The 18,999-nt window shown below is 42.2% G+C and overlaps 1 protein-coding gene across 12 annotated transcripts in view; it reads right to left on the minus strand.

Moving 5' to 3' along the window:
• ptprfa (protein tyrosine phosphatase receptor type Fa) overlaps window positions 1–18,999 on the minus strand; it is a 376,185-nt gene that overhangs the window by 113,391 nt on the left and 243,795 nt on the right. For all 12 annotated transcript variants that reach the window (XM_085382136.1, XM_085382135.1, XM_085382137.1 and 9 more), the window contains 4 exons: window positions 10,695–10,964; window positions 4,728–5,309; window positions 2,919–3,055; window positions 682–826 (listed from right to left, as the gene is read on the minus strand). In XM_085382136.1, coding sequence (XP_085238262.1) covers window positions 682–826; window positions 2,919–3,055; window positions 4,728–5,309; window positions 10,695–10,964 — 1,134 coding nt within the window. The remainder of the gene's footprint in view (window positions 1–681; window positions 827–2,918; window positions 3,056–4,727; window positions 5,310–10,694; window positions 10,965–18,999) is intronic.

The raw sequence follows: 18,999 nt of genomic DNA on the forward strand, positions 1-18,999 counted from the left end.
TTCAGAACAGGAGGTTCTGCTCCCCGACTCAGGTGGGAACCATCGGCATGGAGATCTGGGTAAAAGCTGATCTCTTTAGAGAACAATAACACCAGACGGCACTAAAACGCCAGCTTCTCATATAAATGAGTATTTATCATTTTTATGCTGTAAATGCATAGTTGAGCAAAAAACACAGTCTTAATGTTTTAAATCACAGAAACACAACGAATAAATCGCGTATGTGAAGCAAAGTTAAGCTCCAACATGCTGTGGGAATAAAAAGCAACTTTTCAATCTTTCTTTCTAAAAACAGTAAGTGTGACAGAGACGGTTTCCTGCTGACAGAGGCCTGAATGAAACACACCGTGGGGCTTTCACACGTTGAGTAGGAGGATTGCTCTAAACTGACACACGGTTATTCATTGTTTATGCAGTCGGTTTAGCTCAGGTATATTACAGGTGTTCAAATCAGACACAGACACACTCAGTAAACAGAATAAGAGAAAGAAGAAAGCCGGCCGGGCTCCCAGGGAGCTGGATCTCTTAGTTGGACTGCACTGAATTAAGCTCCACTTACCTCCACATGTTTTTGGTGTATTTAGTCAGTTTTAAGTCACAGATGACTCATTTAGTCATTCTCACCTGGACTACATAACTGGAGCCACACCTGTGAACGTGACTAAGTGCTGTTATACTTACTGGACTGAGCTGTCCTGCATTCAATAGGCTGAGTGAAGACGCCTAAGCCCATCTCAGATCGGGCTGCCAGGGAGAAGACGTACAGCGTGTCTGGCTTCAGACCATCGACTGCATAGGAGCCTGCTGCATCGAAAGTGACGCGGCGCTGTGAAGAGACGAAAGAGCACCAGGTCACGAGGGCAAAAATGAAGCCAGGGCCTGATTGGTCTCAACATAATGGAGTCAGCAGACAAAGCCTGGAGTTTCTCGAGGAGGCCGAGCAGCCTACCTGCCAAGCTCCTTGTAACATTGACGAGCCGGTGCAGTAAAGAGAAGTGGAGCTCTTTTCAGCATGCTTGCCTTGTACAGTGGCCAAGCAAAGCTGTCACCTCTCCACCCACAGCTCTGCTCTCACTGTTTCAGCCCTGAATACGCTGCAGTTTGTCTCAGCTTCTCTCTCTTCACACGTACACTTTAGAAAAACAATATTGCACGAACAATAAGGTTTATGATTCGATGCAATATGTGACCAAATGATTGTAACTTTTTATTACTGCCATGACTGTTTCTCGTGTGCCTTAAATCTTTCTCAGTTACTTAATGCAGAGATTTTGGGCAACAGGCAGCTGTTCTTGGAGTTTGGTGGTTGGCATATTTTTCTTCCTGAGATAAACGCTGGTGTTGTTCAGGGCTCGTAATATGAACCTGTGTGTTTTAAGCCTGTGTCTGTGGGAAACACCCACAACTACTGAAAAACCTGTCAATGACATCATATTAGGGGAATCATAGGAGGGACTTTTTTCTTGTTTTTGTAGTGAAGGAGGTGCATCACACCACAGACAGTGTAGTTCTTGATGCACAACAGCCATCAGCTCATCCAAGCTGTGTTTTTGTAATACATCCAAATTACAGCAAAACCCCTCCAACTCCAGTAGCTTCAAAAATATGGAGACTAGGGCTGGGTTTTGATTATCGATTTATCGATTAAAATCGATTCTGGCTTGGATAACGTGATATCGATTCATTGAAATCCTGAATCGATTTTTTTATATAAATTTATTTTGGCCTAAACCTCACAAAATTTCAACAACCACCAAACAGCTAAAAAAGAGAGCAGGAACACGGAGTCTGCACAGAGACGTAAACACAAAGCTCGGACCCGCCGACGGATCAGGATCAGTGAGATGTGACTTTCTCACCGACGGCACGGACACGGTCGGGGCTGAAAGCCGACGGCTCGCTGATTCTGATGTTTCGGCGGCGCTTTGTGTTCACGCCCTTTTTGCGCTGATTCTGAAGCTGGAGGTTTTATCTCTCTCCAAACAATATTGACCGAACCAGCAGCCAAAGAAGATCCAAACTACGCTTCACATAAACATCGTCATGGATTCACTCTTTGATGTTTTGCTTCCACCAGGATAAAATCTCACTTCATGCACAGCTCTCTCTCTCTCTCTCTCTGTACTGAACAGTTTCTTAAAAGTTTGTTTTCTTCATTATTCGCTTGCTTGTTACGCACAAGTCTACCGTTCTTACAGCCTGTCGGCCGCTGTTTTTTCCTTTTACTTACTTCTGAAAACAAAGCCTCATTTCTGCCGTTCAACACTGAACAAATTTAAACTTTTTAAAATTATGCAAAATTGCAAAACGCTGTGTCTGTAATCAAACCTCTGTAACTTTGCTCTGCTTCACTTCAGCAGCATCAGGTAATGTTCATGTGTTGATGGTTTTTTTCTGTTTTTGATCTGCTGCAGAATATTTTTATAAATCCCAGACCAGGAAAATCACCTTCATGTTTTATCCTCAGTTACTTTGACACAGAGGCGTCGGCTGTGACGCTCACAGCTTTGATAAAGTCTCACAAGTGTCAGATTTCCTTTTATAGATATAAAAATATGGAAATGTACTGATGCATGATCTGAATTATAATAATTCTGACTGTCTGATGCAAAATTTCCCAGATTCAAATCAAATCGAATCGAATTGGGGATCAAATCGATTCGGGACCTTGTGAATCACGCAGCTCTAATGGAGACTGTGGCATAAAATCACCCAGATCTCCTCGTGGATAAATCACAGCAAGAAGTGTTCGTGATGTGATGACATTTATCAAACCTGAATAAAGTGCAGACACTTTGAACTTACTAAAAAGACATTAATGCAAATACACAGCCTGAAGCACAGCATAGCTCCTAGCCAATAAAGATTTTACAAGCAACATCTCAGTGGAAAGAAAAGATTTCTAAGGGGGTATTTACCTTGTCTGTGGGATTGTTGGCTTCCCAGTACACCAGTTCAAAGCTAATGATGGGTTCCTGGACAGGCCAAAGCCATGACAGCATGATGCGTGAGTCTAGCTCAGCCTCACCGTCAAAGTCAGACGGCTGAGCTGGAACTGCAGGAGGAAACAAAGAGATGTGTTAAGATGGAAACACAAAGTGTAAGAAAGTAGAGGAGTAAAGCAAAGCTGGGCGAGGACCTGCCCCTGCCAGGAAAATCCACATTTGTTGTTTCGAACAGGCAGGTAGGTAAAATCCTGTTGGCACATCTATTCACATCATGAATAGATGTGCCAACAACTCAGGCTCTTCCTGCACTGCTTTCATACATGTACAAAGAGTCATCGCTACATTTCCGGGTGAAATTATGCCAACAAAGTATAGAAAACCAACACCTGCCATGAACCAGTAAATTCTTGGAAGCAAGAGCTATATGTATGCAAAGAGGTTTAATATGTTCCAAGCCCTGTAACAGTAGAGTTCAACTCAAAGAAGTTAAAATTCTAGACAATGAAAAAAGTATTTAAGTTGAAATATCTTGTGTCAGCCTGTGAGAGTCCTGAACTCATTTCATTTGCAGCCCGGGTATGGCGCCATGTTTCGTCCTGTCAGGCGTAGCTCACTGTAAAAGATGCTGTCTGTGACTAAAGCACCAGCCTGTCCTTGAACATAAGGCAGGTGTAGCCTTAGCAAAGAAAATGATGCGAGCCAGAAATGAATTCTGCGCAGTTGTGCTGGTAACAGTGAGGTTTATGCCCACATTTACCACAAGCTCAGGCTGGCTTTACCCTGCTCTTAGTGCGGGCTTGTACAAACGTCTGGGCTGCCTGACAGCAACCTGACGCTGACATCTCTTCTTATAAAAATAAATATAATGCAAATGTGATTTCGTTATTTTTTTAATCCTAAAAATCACAAGAGATTTTTCAATAGAACCAAGATTACCTCAATAACAAAACCTTTAAAAAAAAAAAGAGTGCACTACTGTATCTTTCATTCATTCATAACTAGTATCACCCTGTGATGCTGGAGTCCAAAGTGACAGCAGCGTTTCAGTCCAACTGTTTTCAGAACAAAACTTTGCCTCACACCAAACATTAAAAACTGACAGTTAGCAATATAAAGCACGAGTCTCTGCACAGACACGTGCAGCCTAACTCAGCTGGTCTTTAATCTTCTAGCTCTCTACTACAACGTCACTGAGATGCCGGACTGTGCCGACGTGGGAGCGGCGCAGCCAATACGGTAGCTCAGTCCATTCACTGCTAATGAGCGAGTGGGTGGCGAGTGCACTGCCTCTGGCTCCCTCTGTCCAGGGTGAAATATTCCAAGCACCACCAATGGAGCTGAAGCGGAGCATTTCCTGCTGTGTGCTACATGTGAGGAAGGAGAACTTTGGAGAATATCCCAACCTGATTTTCAAAATAAAAAAGCCTGATGAGTGAAAATGGGTGTGATTCTTTTTTCTATATGCATCTCAATCACGAGATGCTTCATGAACTGGCACAGCCATCAAAACTGTAACGAGACCTGAAATAGAATTTTACCAAACAGCACATTATGGAACACAAATGTTGTTTAAGACAAGAGCTGAATATTAATGTGAAGAAGTGTTTAAGAGGACGTAAATGCTCGAGTTGTAACTTGCTTATGCAACAGCAGGCAGCGTTTGCTAACACGTGCACACAGTAAATGATCTGAATAACTTTCACCTCACCAATAATCTGAGCCAGGCGCACGCTGCTTATGATACATTGCTCTGCAGTGATGTAGTGAGCATGTTCTCACCTCCCTGCCTGGTTTTGATCTGTAGAGTGTCAGACGGAGGCCCATCTCCCACTGAGGTGAAGCCCAGCACCCTCAGGCTGTAGGTGATATCTGTTGCCAGGCCTGAGATGGTGGTGAAATGGCTGTCATCTGTGTTGTGCTTCTGCCAGGCGCTGAGCGGGGCATCGTGATCTGAGCTGTAGTAGACCCGATAGCCCCGGATTTGGCCATTGGGCTCTTCGGGAGGCTCCCACTGGACCAGCATGGTGCTGGAGCTCAGCATGCGTGCCTGGACATGAAGAGGTGGTGATGAGGGTGCTTGCTCACTTGTACGGGTGTCCACGATGCTGCTGGGAGGACCCCGGCCAACGTTGTTCACAGCCATGACACGAAACTCGTATTCAGAGAAGGGGCTGAGGCCACCAATGCTGTAGCGGGTTGTGGCGACACCATCTACTTCCTGGAAACCGTTCTCAGACAATTTGGCACGATACTGAATAACATAGTAGGACACAGGTTCTGGGTTGCCGGAGTCCCAAGTCAGGGTGACGCTGGTAGCCGTGGTTTCTGTCACAGTGAGGGAAGTGGGCATCTTGGGAAGAGCTGTCAGAAAGCAGAGACAGACCGAGTCAGAAAAACACGTTTCTCTACTTTCTCCATCTACATTATTCTTCCTCTCCGTCAGGAAAGTCACCCGCTGATGCCGGGTACACAGAGCTGTTCAACATTGCCAATCTAACACTTCATTATTATTCAGCTTGCTTCTGTCCTTTCCTGATCTGCACCGGGCCAGTATTATGTTGCCAAGCAGATGGGTGCATATCCTCCTATGTAAATCCATCTATAGTCATCCAGACCTGAGCTGCAGATCATCAGAAGTGCATCTACTTAATGCAGCCACACAGCAGAGCCTGGATTTTAACAGGATATAAGATAAGTTGCATTTTCTCATAGAAGGGAGGAAAGAAATCCCATCACTGCTTTGTAGATTAAACTTATATGTGTGCGTAAAACCATAATGACTGTTACAACATGTGGACGGGCATGTTTATTAGCTGCATTCATACATAGCGCTTGTGTCAGGTGAGATGTGCCGACTGCAGTGGGTCTGCTGATTGCAGAGTTCAGCTGTCTGTGGAGATCGTAACAGCAAAATGCAGGCAGGCGGTTCATCCACAGACACAGTAAATTGTATTTGGCCTGAAACTTTAGCTGCTCCTCAGTTCTGCTTCTTCTCCTGCGGCTTTTTTTTGTTTTAATCACCTCCCTGCAGAGGAGTCAATGCTAAAGTGTGGCTTCACTCAGGATTTGAACCTTGTGGTAATCTTGCTCTTTTCCTAAAACATTGTACTTTCCACACTTTATAAAATATACTATATGACTGACATGACCTGCAGACACAGGCCAGAGTTTGTGCTTCTAAGACCACTTGAATTACAATATTTTCTAGTCCTAAAATACTTCTTAAGTTATTATCTTCATTTTGTTACAGATTTGCACGAAACAAAGCATCTTCCAAAGTAGTGACGGCCAACTCAATTCAATAAATCTACTCAACCATCTAACAAATAGAAAATGGTAAAAGATCAGAGGCAAGAAATAATGAAGCTATCGTATCAAAGACTTTATTAACTATAATTATTCTCTTGCTTTGTTGTTGTCACTCAGTCAGCTCATTCTGTATCAAATGAAGTGTTATACTGAATATGAAGTTTGACAAAGAGAAATAAAAACAGCCTGGATTAGAAACACATGGTGGCAGTTGGGACTTTGAGCTCAACCCTGTGAATCTGTGAGCTGGTCCAAAGCAGAGCAGCGGGGTGCAGAAAAGCTCACGGGTTGCCTTTTGGGATGAAACCAGTGCAACCACAGGCTTTTAGCTCTGCTGCTCCAGTCCTGACATCTGCCTCATTTTCATGCAATGCAGCCAAGCTCTTCTTCTTCTTTACAAGCGCATGAACCCCAGCAGGCTGGGACAGGATGAAGCCGTTGCTCCTCATGCAGTTCCCATCATCTGTTGCCACAATATCTGATACAGTTTCCTCTGAAAAACAAGCTCTAAGAGCTTCAGTTTATGAAAAGCAAATAAAAGTAAAAGCACAGCTTTTTAAAAATGAGATCTGCTGATGAGATCTGTCTGTCACCTCGAGTGCTTGAAAATGATTTCTGACTGCTATCTGGAGACATTTTCCTAACGTCTGTTTCTACTGTATGGCTTCAGTGTGTCATGTGGGGCTGCTGCTCTCATTTTTTCTTTTTAAAACAAATATTGTTTTAATGCAGAAAGTAGTTTCTACTGTGATGTGTACAACAATCCCTCCTGTGCACTTTTCTCATGCTACTGTTTGTATATTTTCACCAACACTGCAAATTCACAGCTTTCACCTGGTTTCAACAGGAAAACCAGACTAGGAGAGCCTTGAGGCCCCTGGAGCCACTGTTACAGGAACACAGCTACGGAGGAAGTGGCAAATTTTACTGACACAAGTGATCCAAACAAAAGCCAATTTATTATTTTTAAAGAAAAGTCCTATCAGAGCAGCAGAGGTACGAGTGTGACCATTTATGTAAAGACAGATTCACGGCACAGTACCTACACTGGACTTTCAGCCAGGGCACTGGGGTTTATATAAGATGTGGAAACATTGGCTTAATATTTTTTTCTGTTTATTAGTTTCTATTTGGCTAGAAGTGGAAAGAAAACCCATTTTTAAAAAGGCAGGATTAGGAAAGAATAATGATTTAGTTTAAATGCTAAAATCATTATTATCTAACTGTTGCGCATATTAAAGAGCTCTTTGGCACATAGCCTGAAATCAAACTTCTCCCACACACAACCAGCTGCTGCTTCATATTTTTGTTCATCAAACTGTATATAAAATAGGACCGGGATCTGAAAAGTGCAGCTAATGCAGCAGGGACTGAAACCTGTTTGATCTTATTAGCAGGGTGCATCTCCTCTGCCAAAACAAGCCAAACTGTACGTGTCTATCAGAAAATGATCCCATTGTTCACCTCATTTATAATCTCAGCAAACACTGCAGATGAGTTTATGTCCCAGCTGTTAGTCCAGACCTTCCCAAAGTGTGGGGCCCCATTGCAGGGGGGGGGGGGGGGGGGGGGGGGGGGGGTATGAAAGGGGGGGAGGGGGGGGAAACAAACAAAACGCTTGGACACTGCTAGCATGGGGCGCCCACACAAACGCAGAGCAGGAGATGAAGCATCGCTGAACATGTTTCCAAACCAACTTCATTCTGAGCCAAAGACTAGAAAATATGGTGACGCAAATCTGCCCTTTGGCTTCACCTGCACAAGTGCCGAGGTAGGTCTCCCTGCAGGATTGGTTTCCCCTGCGTCGGGAGCAGCGCTGGGCTGTTTAGATCACGGACAAACAGGATCCCACATTCGTGATTTTTTGCGAACATTTTTCTTGTAAAACGAAGGGGGCCCAGCAAAAAAAGTTTGGGAACCACTGTGTTAGTCTAAGATATCACTGAATACTTTTATAGAAAAAGTGTGTGTGTGTGTGTGTGTGTGTGCGTGCGTGCATGCGTGCGTGCGTGCGTGTGTGTGTTTACCAGTTATATCTGAAATGGCCAAAATGCTCAACCAGAAGCTTCCAAATACATTTAGAGCTGATTCAGGCGTGTACACGTGGTAAAGCTGACTGACTAAAGTTCAAACAGAGCATCAGGAAGGGGGAGAAAAGTGATTTAAATGACTTTGAACGTTGCTTGTGTCAGATGGGCTGGTTTGCATTTTTCAGAAATTGCTGCTCTTCAAGGATTTTCCACAAACACCTCGAGACCAAGAGGTGGTGGAAGGTATCCAGTGAGCAGCAGAGATCAGAGGACAGTGGACAGACTGCTTCAAGCTGACAGAAGGACAGCAGCAACTCAAATAACCACTTGTATGCAAAACACAGACCTTGAATCAGATACAGCAGCAGAGAACTGCACTGCGTGCCCAACACAGTACTTTCATTTAGCCTAAAAGTAGCCAAATGAAAGTAAAGAAATACTGATGGACACAAACCCCTCAGCCTCCTCGTAGATACACCTCCCCTCAGCCTCCTCTGGTATTACTGTATTATTGCTGCTTCGTTCTTGAGTGATCGCATTCAGATGATTTTTAGAAAAGCCAAGTTCTGACCTTGAGGTTGAAGTCACCAAGATTCAAAGATTCATCAGAGGTTTTAGTTCTTGCATTAACTAGATTTTCAGAAAAGTTGACCTCCGACTTCTGACCTTGAGATCAAGGTTACAGGAATTTGAACTCACCTGAGATTTTTAGTAGATGCACCTATCATATCAGTTTCACCCAGGTGACTTCACAAGATTTTCATAAAACTTGAAGTCAACATCAAGGTCACAGATTCAAACTCGTCCAATATTTCACACCTATAGTATCAAATTGAAAGTTCACACACTTGGGTGTCCACACTGCCTGCTCCCAGCTGCCCACCCGGGTGGTGACGATAAAAACAGTGTTTTACTGCTGAGGGATAAAGACCCACAATGAATCAGTTAGTGGAAGAAAAGGAAAAGCAAATACAAAACACAAAGGTCCAAAAGCAAACCACATGATAAAGCAGTGACTTTCATACTAACATAGACTTTCTACATATCTAAGTGTCCCTTCTGATTGGATTACAAGATTTGCAAGACATTTAATGTGAGATTCCTACTTGAGCAGTGTAGAAAACAATGAGCCTGCTGTAACAAAATATGTCAACGTCTACTATCATAAAGTTTATTATAAACTGTAGAAAATGTCCTATATCTAAACTAAAACTGGTTCTACCAAAAACTAAAATGACCTGATTTGACCTGCGATAACTAAAGATTACAGCTGCAGAGCTACGAGCTCCTGTTTTCTCAATATAACAAAGATACTAGGAGCACATTTCTGCTGCTGTTGCTTTTTCTTCAGCTGATCGTCCTGTATGAAAGCTTTCTATGTGTTAGTCCACTCACACCGCTGCTCCTGTCAGTCAGACATCATCAATAACACAATACATCCAGAATCTAAAGCAACACAAATCCTGACGTAAGAAGGATTTTGTTGCTCGAACAAGAATAAATGTATCTTCATTTTTTATTAGAGTACCACCTCGACTATATGGACACTGTAAATGAAAAATGGCACTTGACTTTATGTTATGTTAATATATTCTGCTTTTTGCTGAGGCTATTACACACAGGATTGGGGATTTGCTTTGTTAATGAACACTAAATGACATGCAGGTTTTGCACTGCAGCGTCTTTCCAAGCTGTCCAAACATGTTCAAATATTGATATTATTTGTTGTGTCAGAGAGTGCATGTAAGGAGCTTTATGCATACTTTATTTGACCCCACTGCTGCTGCCTCAGTGGGGCTGGGCAAAGCCATCCTTATCAAAGGCTCAGTATTGTCCAAAGCCAAATTCATTGATCTGCATTTGCATTACCAAGGCACAGCGATGTGCTACGAAGACAACAATTCTCTCTTAAATAGTGACAGCGTCTACATTTGGAGTTGGTTGTTAGCCAGGTGAACATGCATCGTATTTTCTTCTCCCCTATTTCTCCTTTATCTTGCTGGTTAGGTTTAGGAAGGTAAACTTTGTTATACTAAGAAAAAGGTCAGTGTTTGGTTTAAAACATGCTCCACTCCAGCCCTGCAGCAGAAAAACTGACTTTTTTGGTCCTTTAAAGGCACCATATGCGACAAGATCTGAAATCTGGTGCACGTATTCCAGGTTTAATGATGACTGATGACATTTGCGCACCTCCTTCACGTGTGATCACATCAGCAAGTTAAATAGGGCCTAAAGTATGCGCTGCAAAAACATCTAAGAGGCTGTTGGATGATGACCAGGAGCTTCATGAAGCCAGCGCAAATTACGCCAGGCAGAACTGCACAATCGGACCAATTAATTTTTCTCCACTGTTCACCGGGATCATATCACACGCCATCCCACCCCCACAAAGGTGAGTGTTTCTTACCCTTGACTGTGATCTGAGCTGTAGTCTCGATCATGCCCAGGGAGGATATGGCCACACAGGTGTAATTGGCAGATTGGCGGATGTTGGTGAGCTCCAGAACATTGCGGCCAATGGGCATCTCATCCTCCCGGGTCAGCTCCACTTCACCACTTATCCACTTGACGTAAGGCATGGGAGCGCCGACTGCGACGCAGGTCAGGTTGACGCTGCCTCCGGGCATCACCTCATGATTGGTGGGGGGGATGGAGAAACGGGGCGGCACACGGCGAACTGTGGGAGTACAGAGGAGCAGAGTGAGAGGGGACAAAGGAGAGGGGTGGGGTGTAGGGACCACTGGACTGATTCAGTGTTTGACTGGGTTGGCTTTTACTGTGCACCGTAGACCAGTGTGAACTGGTCAATGAGCCTGGTGGAGTTTTACAGTTTGTGTCTGTTTTATGCTTTTAAAATGTTGAGTCATCTTAAAGCCAATTTCTGGTCAGGAATTTCCCTCCAACCAGCTTCGCATGAGATGATCAACATGTTGTATTAAAATAATTAATACATGATTAAAATTACTGAATAAAAAACTGGAAATTATGAAAACTATGGCTGAGATTAAATTATTAAATTAATAAATTGCTGAACATAATGGGCACATAAATTAAATAGCTAGCTAACGTTTTAAATAAAACAATGTAAATCATCAATTAATGTATATTGTAAGGTCTTGTTGCCATGGTTACTAATATGTCACATGTTAAATGAATTATTTTGGCAAAACTTTTTTTATTTAACCTTCTGTGCCAATGAAGAGCATTTCATTTAAACACCAGCGATTAGCAGTGAGCCATCCATGGTAAATACCAATGATCGATGTTAAAATATCGATTCAGTCTTTTATGTTCTAGAATCGATTCTCACATTAAAATATCGATATTTTAGTCATTTGGGGTAAATCTGTAGTTTATCATTAACAGGAACACAGTGGAAAGAAACTATCATTGGGAGGAGGAGGAGAAGGACGGGTGGTGCTAGGGCGAGACAGACGTCTCAGGGAGTCCTTTAGTGCTGCAGGCAGGGTGTTCAAATAGCACAACTTCAGGTTTTTTATTTCTATATGATAATTCTGCGTTATTAAGTGATAAGAACAAGTAATCTGATGTCCTGTAATCATTATGATGCTATAATTTCAAATACAATAAAACATTAAGGTTTTGTACCAGTATCAGATCAGTATCATCGATACCAACACTAACGCCACACTGATGGAGGTCTGTGGACTGTGAACCTAAAACTGGGACTGCGTGTGATAGCTCACACTTGGAGAGGTTTTCATTTGCCAGAAATATCTGACTGAATCATTACACTGCTGTGTCATGTGCAGAAATGTGTGCTTTGGAGAGCCATCTATTGATTATACTGAGTAGCAGGTTCTGCATAATCTCAAGCAGTGGAAGCTGCAAACACAGCTTTAAGTGGGCTTTAAGAAAGTCAGTTTCCTTTATTTGCTGTGTGAGTGGGAGAAGGAAGGTTAACACAGGGCTGACGTGTCAGACATGAGAGAGTTTCAACCCTGCTAACAGTAACCACATTTCTCCAAAATATAATGGTTGTGACTGTGACTGTGGTTAAGTGGTGCAGTTGCTAAAACCAGTAGACGAACTGGTTTAATACATACGCTAATAGTTTTGGATGGTTGATCCAGTTTAAAACAAATATACACATTTAAACTGAGAGGTGTTGTTAAAGAAAGGACGTCCTTGTATCTAGTGTGCTACGGGCCAGATGAAGAAATATTGGGAATCACCGCCGTAGGGCGCCACGTTCACCGAGAAACTGGGTAAAATGAGAAGCTGTGTCTAAAGCATGTAACTGGATTTCTCTGGAAAATCTGGGGTTTCCTGCTGGGCTGCAGGGATTAAATTGCACCTGGAGTCTAATGCGCGGCAAGGCGGTAGAGTTTCCATCGTGTCGTGATGCTAAGGCACAAAGTGTGCTGGAGCGAACGTGGGATAAAGATTCTCCTCCAATGTTAGCTCTCATCCCTGGAAATCTCCCCAAAGTGTTTGGATCTACTTCCTCATTACACAATGTCTGAATTAGTGCAACAGTCCTGTGTGCACATCAAGTCAAATGCAGACAGCTCTGTTGCATAAATGAAGTCCTTGCTCTTGACTTAGGCGAGTACACAGTCACGAAAATCTGACTCACAAAGTGTAATTTAAGCCCTGAGCCAGCGTGTTGGTGTGAGAAGCTTACAGTGTGGATCAGAGGCTTTTCTGGGGTTTCATTGTGGTTTAACTAAAGAAGAGGAAGCGCAGGGTTACACATTCTAGCCGTCACTGTAAAAAAATCTGATGTAACAGGAGAAGCGGTGAAGTTAGAAACTCGGAGTTTTCTTCGTTTGCACATAGTGTTGCTGATCAATGACTGACAGCATCCAGAGTGCTGGAGAGCATGCGTGGGCTAAATGTTACTGTGGTGCAAGAGATAATGCAGCATTCTGGGTGCTGCTCATACAAGAACAGCATTGTTTGCTGACATGGTAAGCTGCAGGCTCAGAAATGCAGATGGCTGGCATTAAGACAGATTCCCAAGGAGAAAACTAATGTGGAGGAGGAAGAAGAGAGGAGACAGGGCAAGCAAAAGGAGGAGGAAGAGTAGGCGGAGGATTCAGGGGCTGCGAGCTCAGTTAGGTCAATTCTCTTACTGCTGCTAATCACGTATTTTATTTTGGAAGATTTGATTAAAGGTACAAAAAGGTCAAATGAGAGTAAAAATACTTTTAGGGCTGGAACCGCTATTCATCACTGACAATAACTCAAAGTTACTTCAGACCAGTGATTCTAGCTTTACAAAGATCAACAACATGCTGAGCTGACGTTTTAATGTCAATGTTGTGACGTATTTTTTGCACTTGTGTTTAATCTGCAGGAACGGACTTTTCAGAACGAATTTACCCTAAAATATTGAAGGAAGCTGCATCTCTCCCGCCAGGCTTTTACAGCATATGTGACAGTCTTGTAATGGAGGTAGTAAATTTTCAATAAGTGCACAGGAAAAGTCAGGCCTTGATTTCCCAACTGACCTTCCAACACACACACACACACACACACACTTCACACAGGTGGCGCTTCCTGCTAATGTGGGAAGTGTTTCCTGCCAACTTTGTTTATCACGCTAAACGATTTAAAATCCAGACTGACTGAGATAACATCAGATAAACTTTTAATTTTACTCACAGCTGAGTGACAGAAATACGAGGCCGAAACCTGTAAAATTTGATTGCCAACTGTGATCTGTGTGTGTACATGTGTGTGGCAGTAAAATCAAAACACTACAGCCAGCAGCACATCAGCGATCACAGTGACAGACACCATATCACTGTCATCATTACCTGATTCAACTCTTACCAAGACAGAGGGGGGGTAGGCAGAGCTCTACAACAGGGCATGTTAGCTTCAGCTGGCCAGCATTCACCAGCACTGAACTGTTGTTATTGTGTACACAGGGTGTTTGACCCTACAGACCGCTGCAAACATTTCAGTTTTACATGACATGAATGTGGTGTACAAAGTTAGAAAATGTAAGAACAGAGCAGGCGTCGTAGGAGGTTATTATATTTGTTCTTTTTATCCGTTCACAGGTGTTCAGAAGTTTGCAGGAGCTGCATTACATACGATTAAGTCCATATTACTTCAGTGAACCCACCCAATGCTTAATATCAACACGGTGCTAAGATTAACTCACTCGTGCAATTTGTGAGTAAAGTTCTGATCGAAATACTGCAGTTATTTTATATTTTGACATATATACCTGCAGCTGACATGACATGAAGTTTTTTATTTCTTAGTTTAGTTTCTTGGTTTTGTAAAGTCCTACACAAGTCATCAAGTCAACCGATGCATTATTATTTTTGGTTATATTACCAGTTTCACAGGAAACAAACAAACAAACAACTAGCATGCTCCTGTCATCTGTCCAATAATGGGATACAGAGAAACTCACTGTCGAATATTGCATTTAATCTCCTGCCATGTTTATGACATATGAGTTACACTTGATTTATGGCAGATTTGGGAAATTCTTTAGAGTAACGAGCCAGAAATGTTTATGTAAATCTTTTAGCATAGCAGCCCGATAGCAGCTTTTGGGAATCAGTCCATAAATATTCAAAAGCCTTACCTGATTTAACTCGATCGTGGTTATGTTTTGAACACTTCCAGATGGTTTGCAGGGTGGCTGCTATTTTTAGATCCCTGGAAGTCTGTTTCTTACCACCTGCACTTTCCGATTTTATCATCTCAAACTTGTTGAAATCACACATTAACTTCTGCCTCAAACTAACTCGCAGCTTTTGTGAAGAGGTGGTTAGCTCACTGGTTGAGCCTCACGGCTGAAATTCAGCGACCGGGCGTGAGTCCGAGCTGTGGCTCTCTCCCCCTCTTTCCTGTTTCCCACGGCTGAACCGTGAAATAAAAGCAAAACGTCCAAAAAACTTCAAAAAAACAAAACAAAAACACTTCATGTGAAGGATCTTTGTTGGTAATAAAGAAGAACAAAAAACAGACATGAAAAGTTTGGGGAACACAATTCACACGTCTACTCACTAGATTTGTAAACTTTGTAAGAGGAAGAGTCACCAGCGTGGAGAGACATACAAACAGAAGCTGCACTGGATGCTTATGTATGTCAGATTATTTTGAGCAGAGACAAATTTATATTTTTAATTTTGTTTTGTTCGAGCCAATTCCCAGAACTTTTTGCTGCAGTTTGTGTTTTTCCTTCGTGTTCTTTAGCTCCTGCTGTGGTGTTCCTCAGGCACATCCAGCCCAGGCAGGATGTATGATTCCTCCCGGCTTTCTTCTAGCTGTACGTGCCGGGAATAACTCGATAGTGAGGAGTCTAGCAGGTAATCAGATACACCTGACCCACGTGATCTGACCTGCCAGTGTGGAGGAGCAGCACTTCTAAGATCAGCTTCTTCAATAATTCTGAGCTCCACAAGCCAAGAGTGAACCGAAAACTCATTTCCAAGACTCGTATCCAGAATCTCATTTTTTTGCTTATGATCAGAAGTCAAGGCTAAAACAAGCTGGACTATGTGCTTGAAGAGTTATTCAGCTTGTTTTTCATGCAACATCCACAAAACTGTTACTGTGAATGCAGGTTTTTATGTTTTGTTTAGTTTTTGTTCGTCATCTCCGTCTTAAATAATGGTCAGGTATAAAAATAATCCCCAACACTCACATTAAAATCGATGTTTCCTATCTAGTCGACTTTGTTGGGGCTTCTAAAAGCATCGTCCTGCAGCACAACGTGGAGGATTTATATTTGTGCTAATCAGAGCTTTTTCATATGTGAATGTCTGACATGTGATGTGACATCAGTGCCGTCCGACTGGTCTCAGCTCAGAAATACTGCAGTGAGCTGGTGTCTGAAACACACACGTAGAAAACAGGTGTGGAAAACATCCTGAGCTGATTCTCCCAGAACGGCCTTCAGTCCTGTCAGCGAGGCAGAATTGGCTGTAACAAGTAAATGCTAGTGTTTTAGAGTACTCAGATTACTTTATTTTAATAAGGTAACATAATAACTTATCAGTTACCAATTACAACGTCATGGTTTTAGGGACCCGTTTGTTTGATTTTTTACTAGATTATTATTGTTAATATTATTAATGGTAGTATCAGTATCGATTCTTAATTTATTATTATTATATTATATATTATTATATATATTTAGTGTCTATCAGTTGCCATAAACCATGTTACAGCCAATCAGGACAGTGTGCTAAATTCTGCTGATATACTTTTAACATTTGCAAGCAAAATTAAGTTGTTATTGCTGAACATCAGTAATAACTCACAGCAGTAACTCAGCAGCCTGAGCTAATGTTAATAGTAAATTTGTTAAAGTGAGTGACTGAGCAGGTCGACCTACAGGGCTGAGGGAGAGCGGGCTGTACTGCCATGATTTTAGGCCTTTCTAAATCAAAGTTTGATGCTTCCCAGTACTGCAGGGTAACAGGTTCATTATTAATAGCCATAGTTTTCAAGGTTCAAGGTTCAAGGTTCTTTATTTGTCACATGCATAGTTATACAAGTATAACACACAGTGAAATTTTGTAATGTTTTGTTTGTTTTGTAATGCAACGCGTTACTTCTATCATATTAGTGGGGGTCATACCATGTTCTCCTGCACTGCTTGTTACTCATATCACTGAGGATCGTTTGTCAGGCCTCCTTGATGGGACCGGGTGACGGATAACAGAAATCTAACCATACAGTGCATTTTACGCCTGCATGGTACTTCATCAAACTAATTCGTTTGCACTTGTCATATGAATGTTTGATTCAAGACATTTAAAACTGACGTGTTTGCGTTCAATACTTAGCAAAACTGTGAGACGGGTGCATGCTGGCCAGAACTGTGAAAATCATCATATTCTTATGTTAGTCAATTAAAAAGTCACCCATGGACATGGAGGATGGTCACACTACGATGACAGTTATCAACTCTGCAGTTAAACATGATGGTGTTACTGCAACATTTAGTCTGGATGATGGCCTGATGGTGGATGTAGGTACTGAGTGAAACTGAAATCAAACTTAGTAGCCAAGATAACTTTGAATAGTAAGAGATACATGTTAAGACCAACAAGAGTTAAAATGCAGACAGACTCGTTTTTTTACTGGCATGCCAGAGAAAAGAGACGAGAGAAAGAAGGGAAAGGGAAGGAGAAGGGAGGAGGGATAATTGAGGCAAACTTCTGAAGCCAAGCCCAAATAAAGAAAAAGCTACAGTTGTAGAAGAAGCTAAGATGGAGAAGCTGCGATGAATGGGGAAGCGAACATCTGTGTGCACGGTGAGGGTGTGCATGCAGCAGCACAGGTGTAGAGGCAGCAGCAGCATGCTTGCTCGTGAAGAAATGAATGGGAGAAAGGACTTTTATACTAACTGGCATCTCTTTTCCCTTTAACTGGACCAACAGGAGCTCAGCTTTAAGTTTAATGTTCACTGTATCATTTTTTCCTTAATTTTACATTAATAAGCCAAACTTTCCTTCAAGTGAACTGCAGGTTATAACACAGTATGCTGCCATTTGTTTAGAGATTCTGGCTGTTTTTCAGTTTTGTGTAAAATATTAAACTTTGTAGAAGTGACTTTGCAGCCCAAAATCTGTTACGGGGTGTTTGCTTTATCAGCTCACTAGAAAATAAAGATGCTGGTACAATTATGTACTGCAACAGTTCGAATTTTTAAAAATATTTTTAAAAAATCAATAGGACATGATAACTATAATAATATGTTGCTGTAATCCCTGTAATCTACTAACTGATGTCACTTCTGACAAAATGAGAAAACAACAAACACCGTTAGTGTGAGAGAGGGTCCATGTTTGGGTTTCACATATTTGGATTCATAGAAATCAAGAAATGTTTGAAACATAACAGCAGTGCAGCTGAAAACACAAATGAAGCTACACAGATTTCTGTGAGGCCTTTTAATCTGCATGGTTTGTGATCAAAGTAAAGAAAGACTTTGATTACTGCACAATGTTCGTGTTGGCTGACCGGTGCAGCTGATCAGTGTCTGCTGGGGCTCACCTCCTCCTTATAGTGTTTGCAGTATTAGTGAAATATTTATTTTTTTTAAGGACATTAGATGACAAATTATCTGGTTTGCTGTGTAGCGGAAATTTTCCACGACTTTGCTTCTATTTTGGTGAGTAAAGTTCAAATATTTTATTAGTCTGTTACTTAACACTAATTAGCAGCTCTGTGTAGGTGTGTTGTCCATATACAGCCTATGAAAGTTGCGAGCGCTAGCTCATAGCTTAGCACTCCAGTCTCATTTATGATAACCTCTGGCTCCAAAAACCCAACACTGGTCATGGGTACACTGCTAAGGCCTCAATATGTTGGTGACCGTCTGCAAACAGAAAATTGCAATGGAAAAATGTGTTGTTGTTGTTGTTGTTGTTGTTGTGGCACTTGCTTGTGTGAAACTAGTCACAGGTGGTCTATGGTACCAAAAACCTCCTTCTGGTTGTTCTGGTCGCTAGTAGGAAGCCGTACTTGGCGTTAGCTTCCATGAAAAATACTTGTCTGCCAAGTAACACTGAAACTGCGAAAACTGCAGCTCAAACTGGAAACAGAGAAGCTTTTTCAGACTTCCACTGCGGGGCACCCTGCTAGCAACCAAAACAATCAAAGAGCTTTTTGGTGCAGCCCTCTCGCTGCAGCTGATTTCAGCCAGCTGTCCAAAAACCATTTCCCCTGCGACCAGATGTTGCTGATGTATCCAAAGGATTTCATGG

The sequence above is a fragment of the Rhamphochromis longiceps genome, linkage group LG15, assembly GCF_057381845.1.
Source record: "Rhamphochromis longiceps isolate RC_006_pf linkage group LG15, R_longiceps_female_GT1.1, whole genome shotgun sequence".
Lineage (NCBI taxonomy): Eukaryota > Metazoa > Chordata > Actinopteri > Cichliformes > Cichlidae > Rhamphochromis > Rhamphochromis longiceps.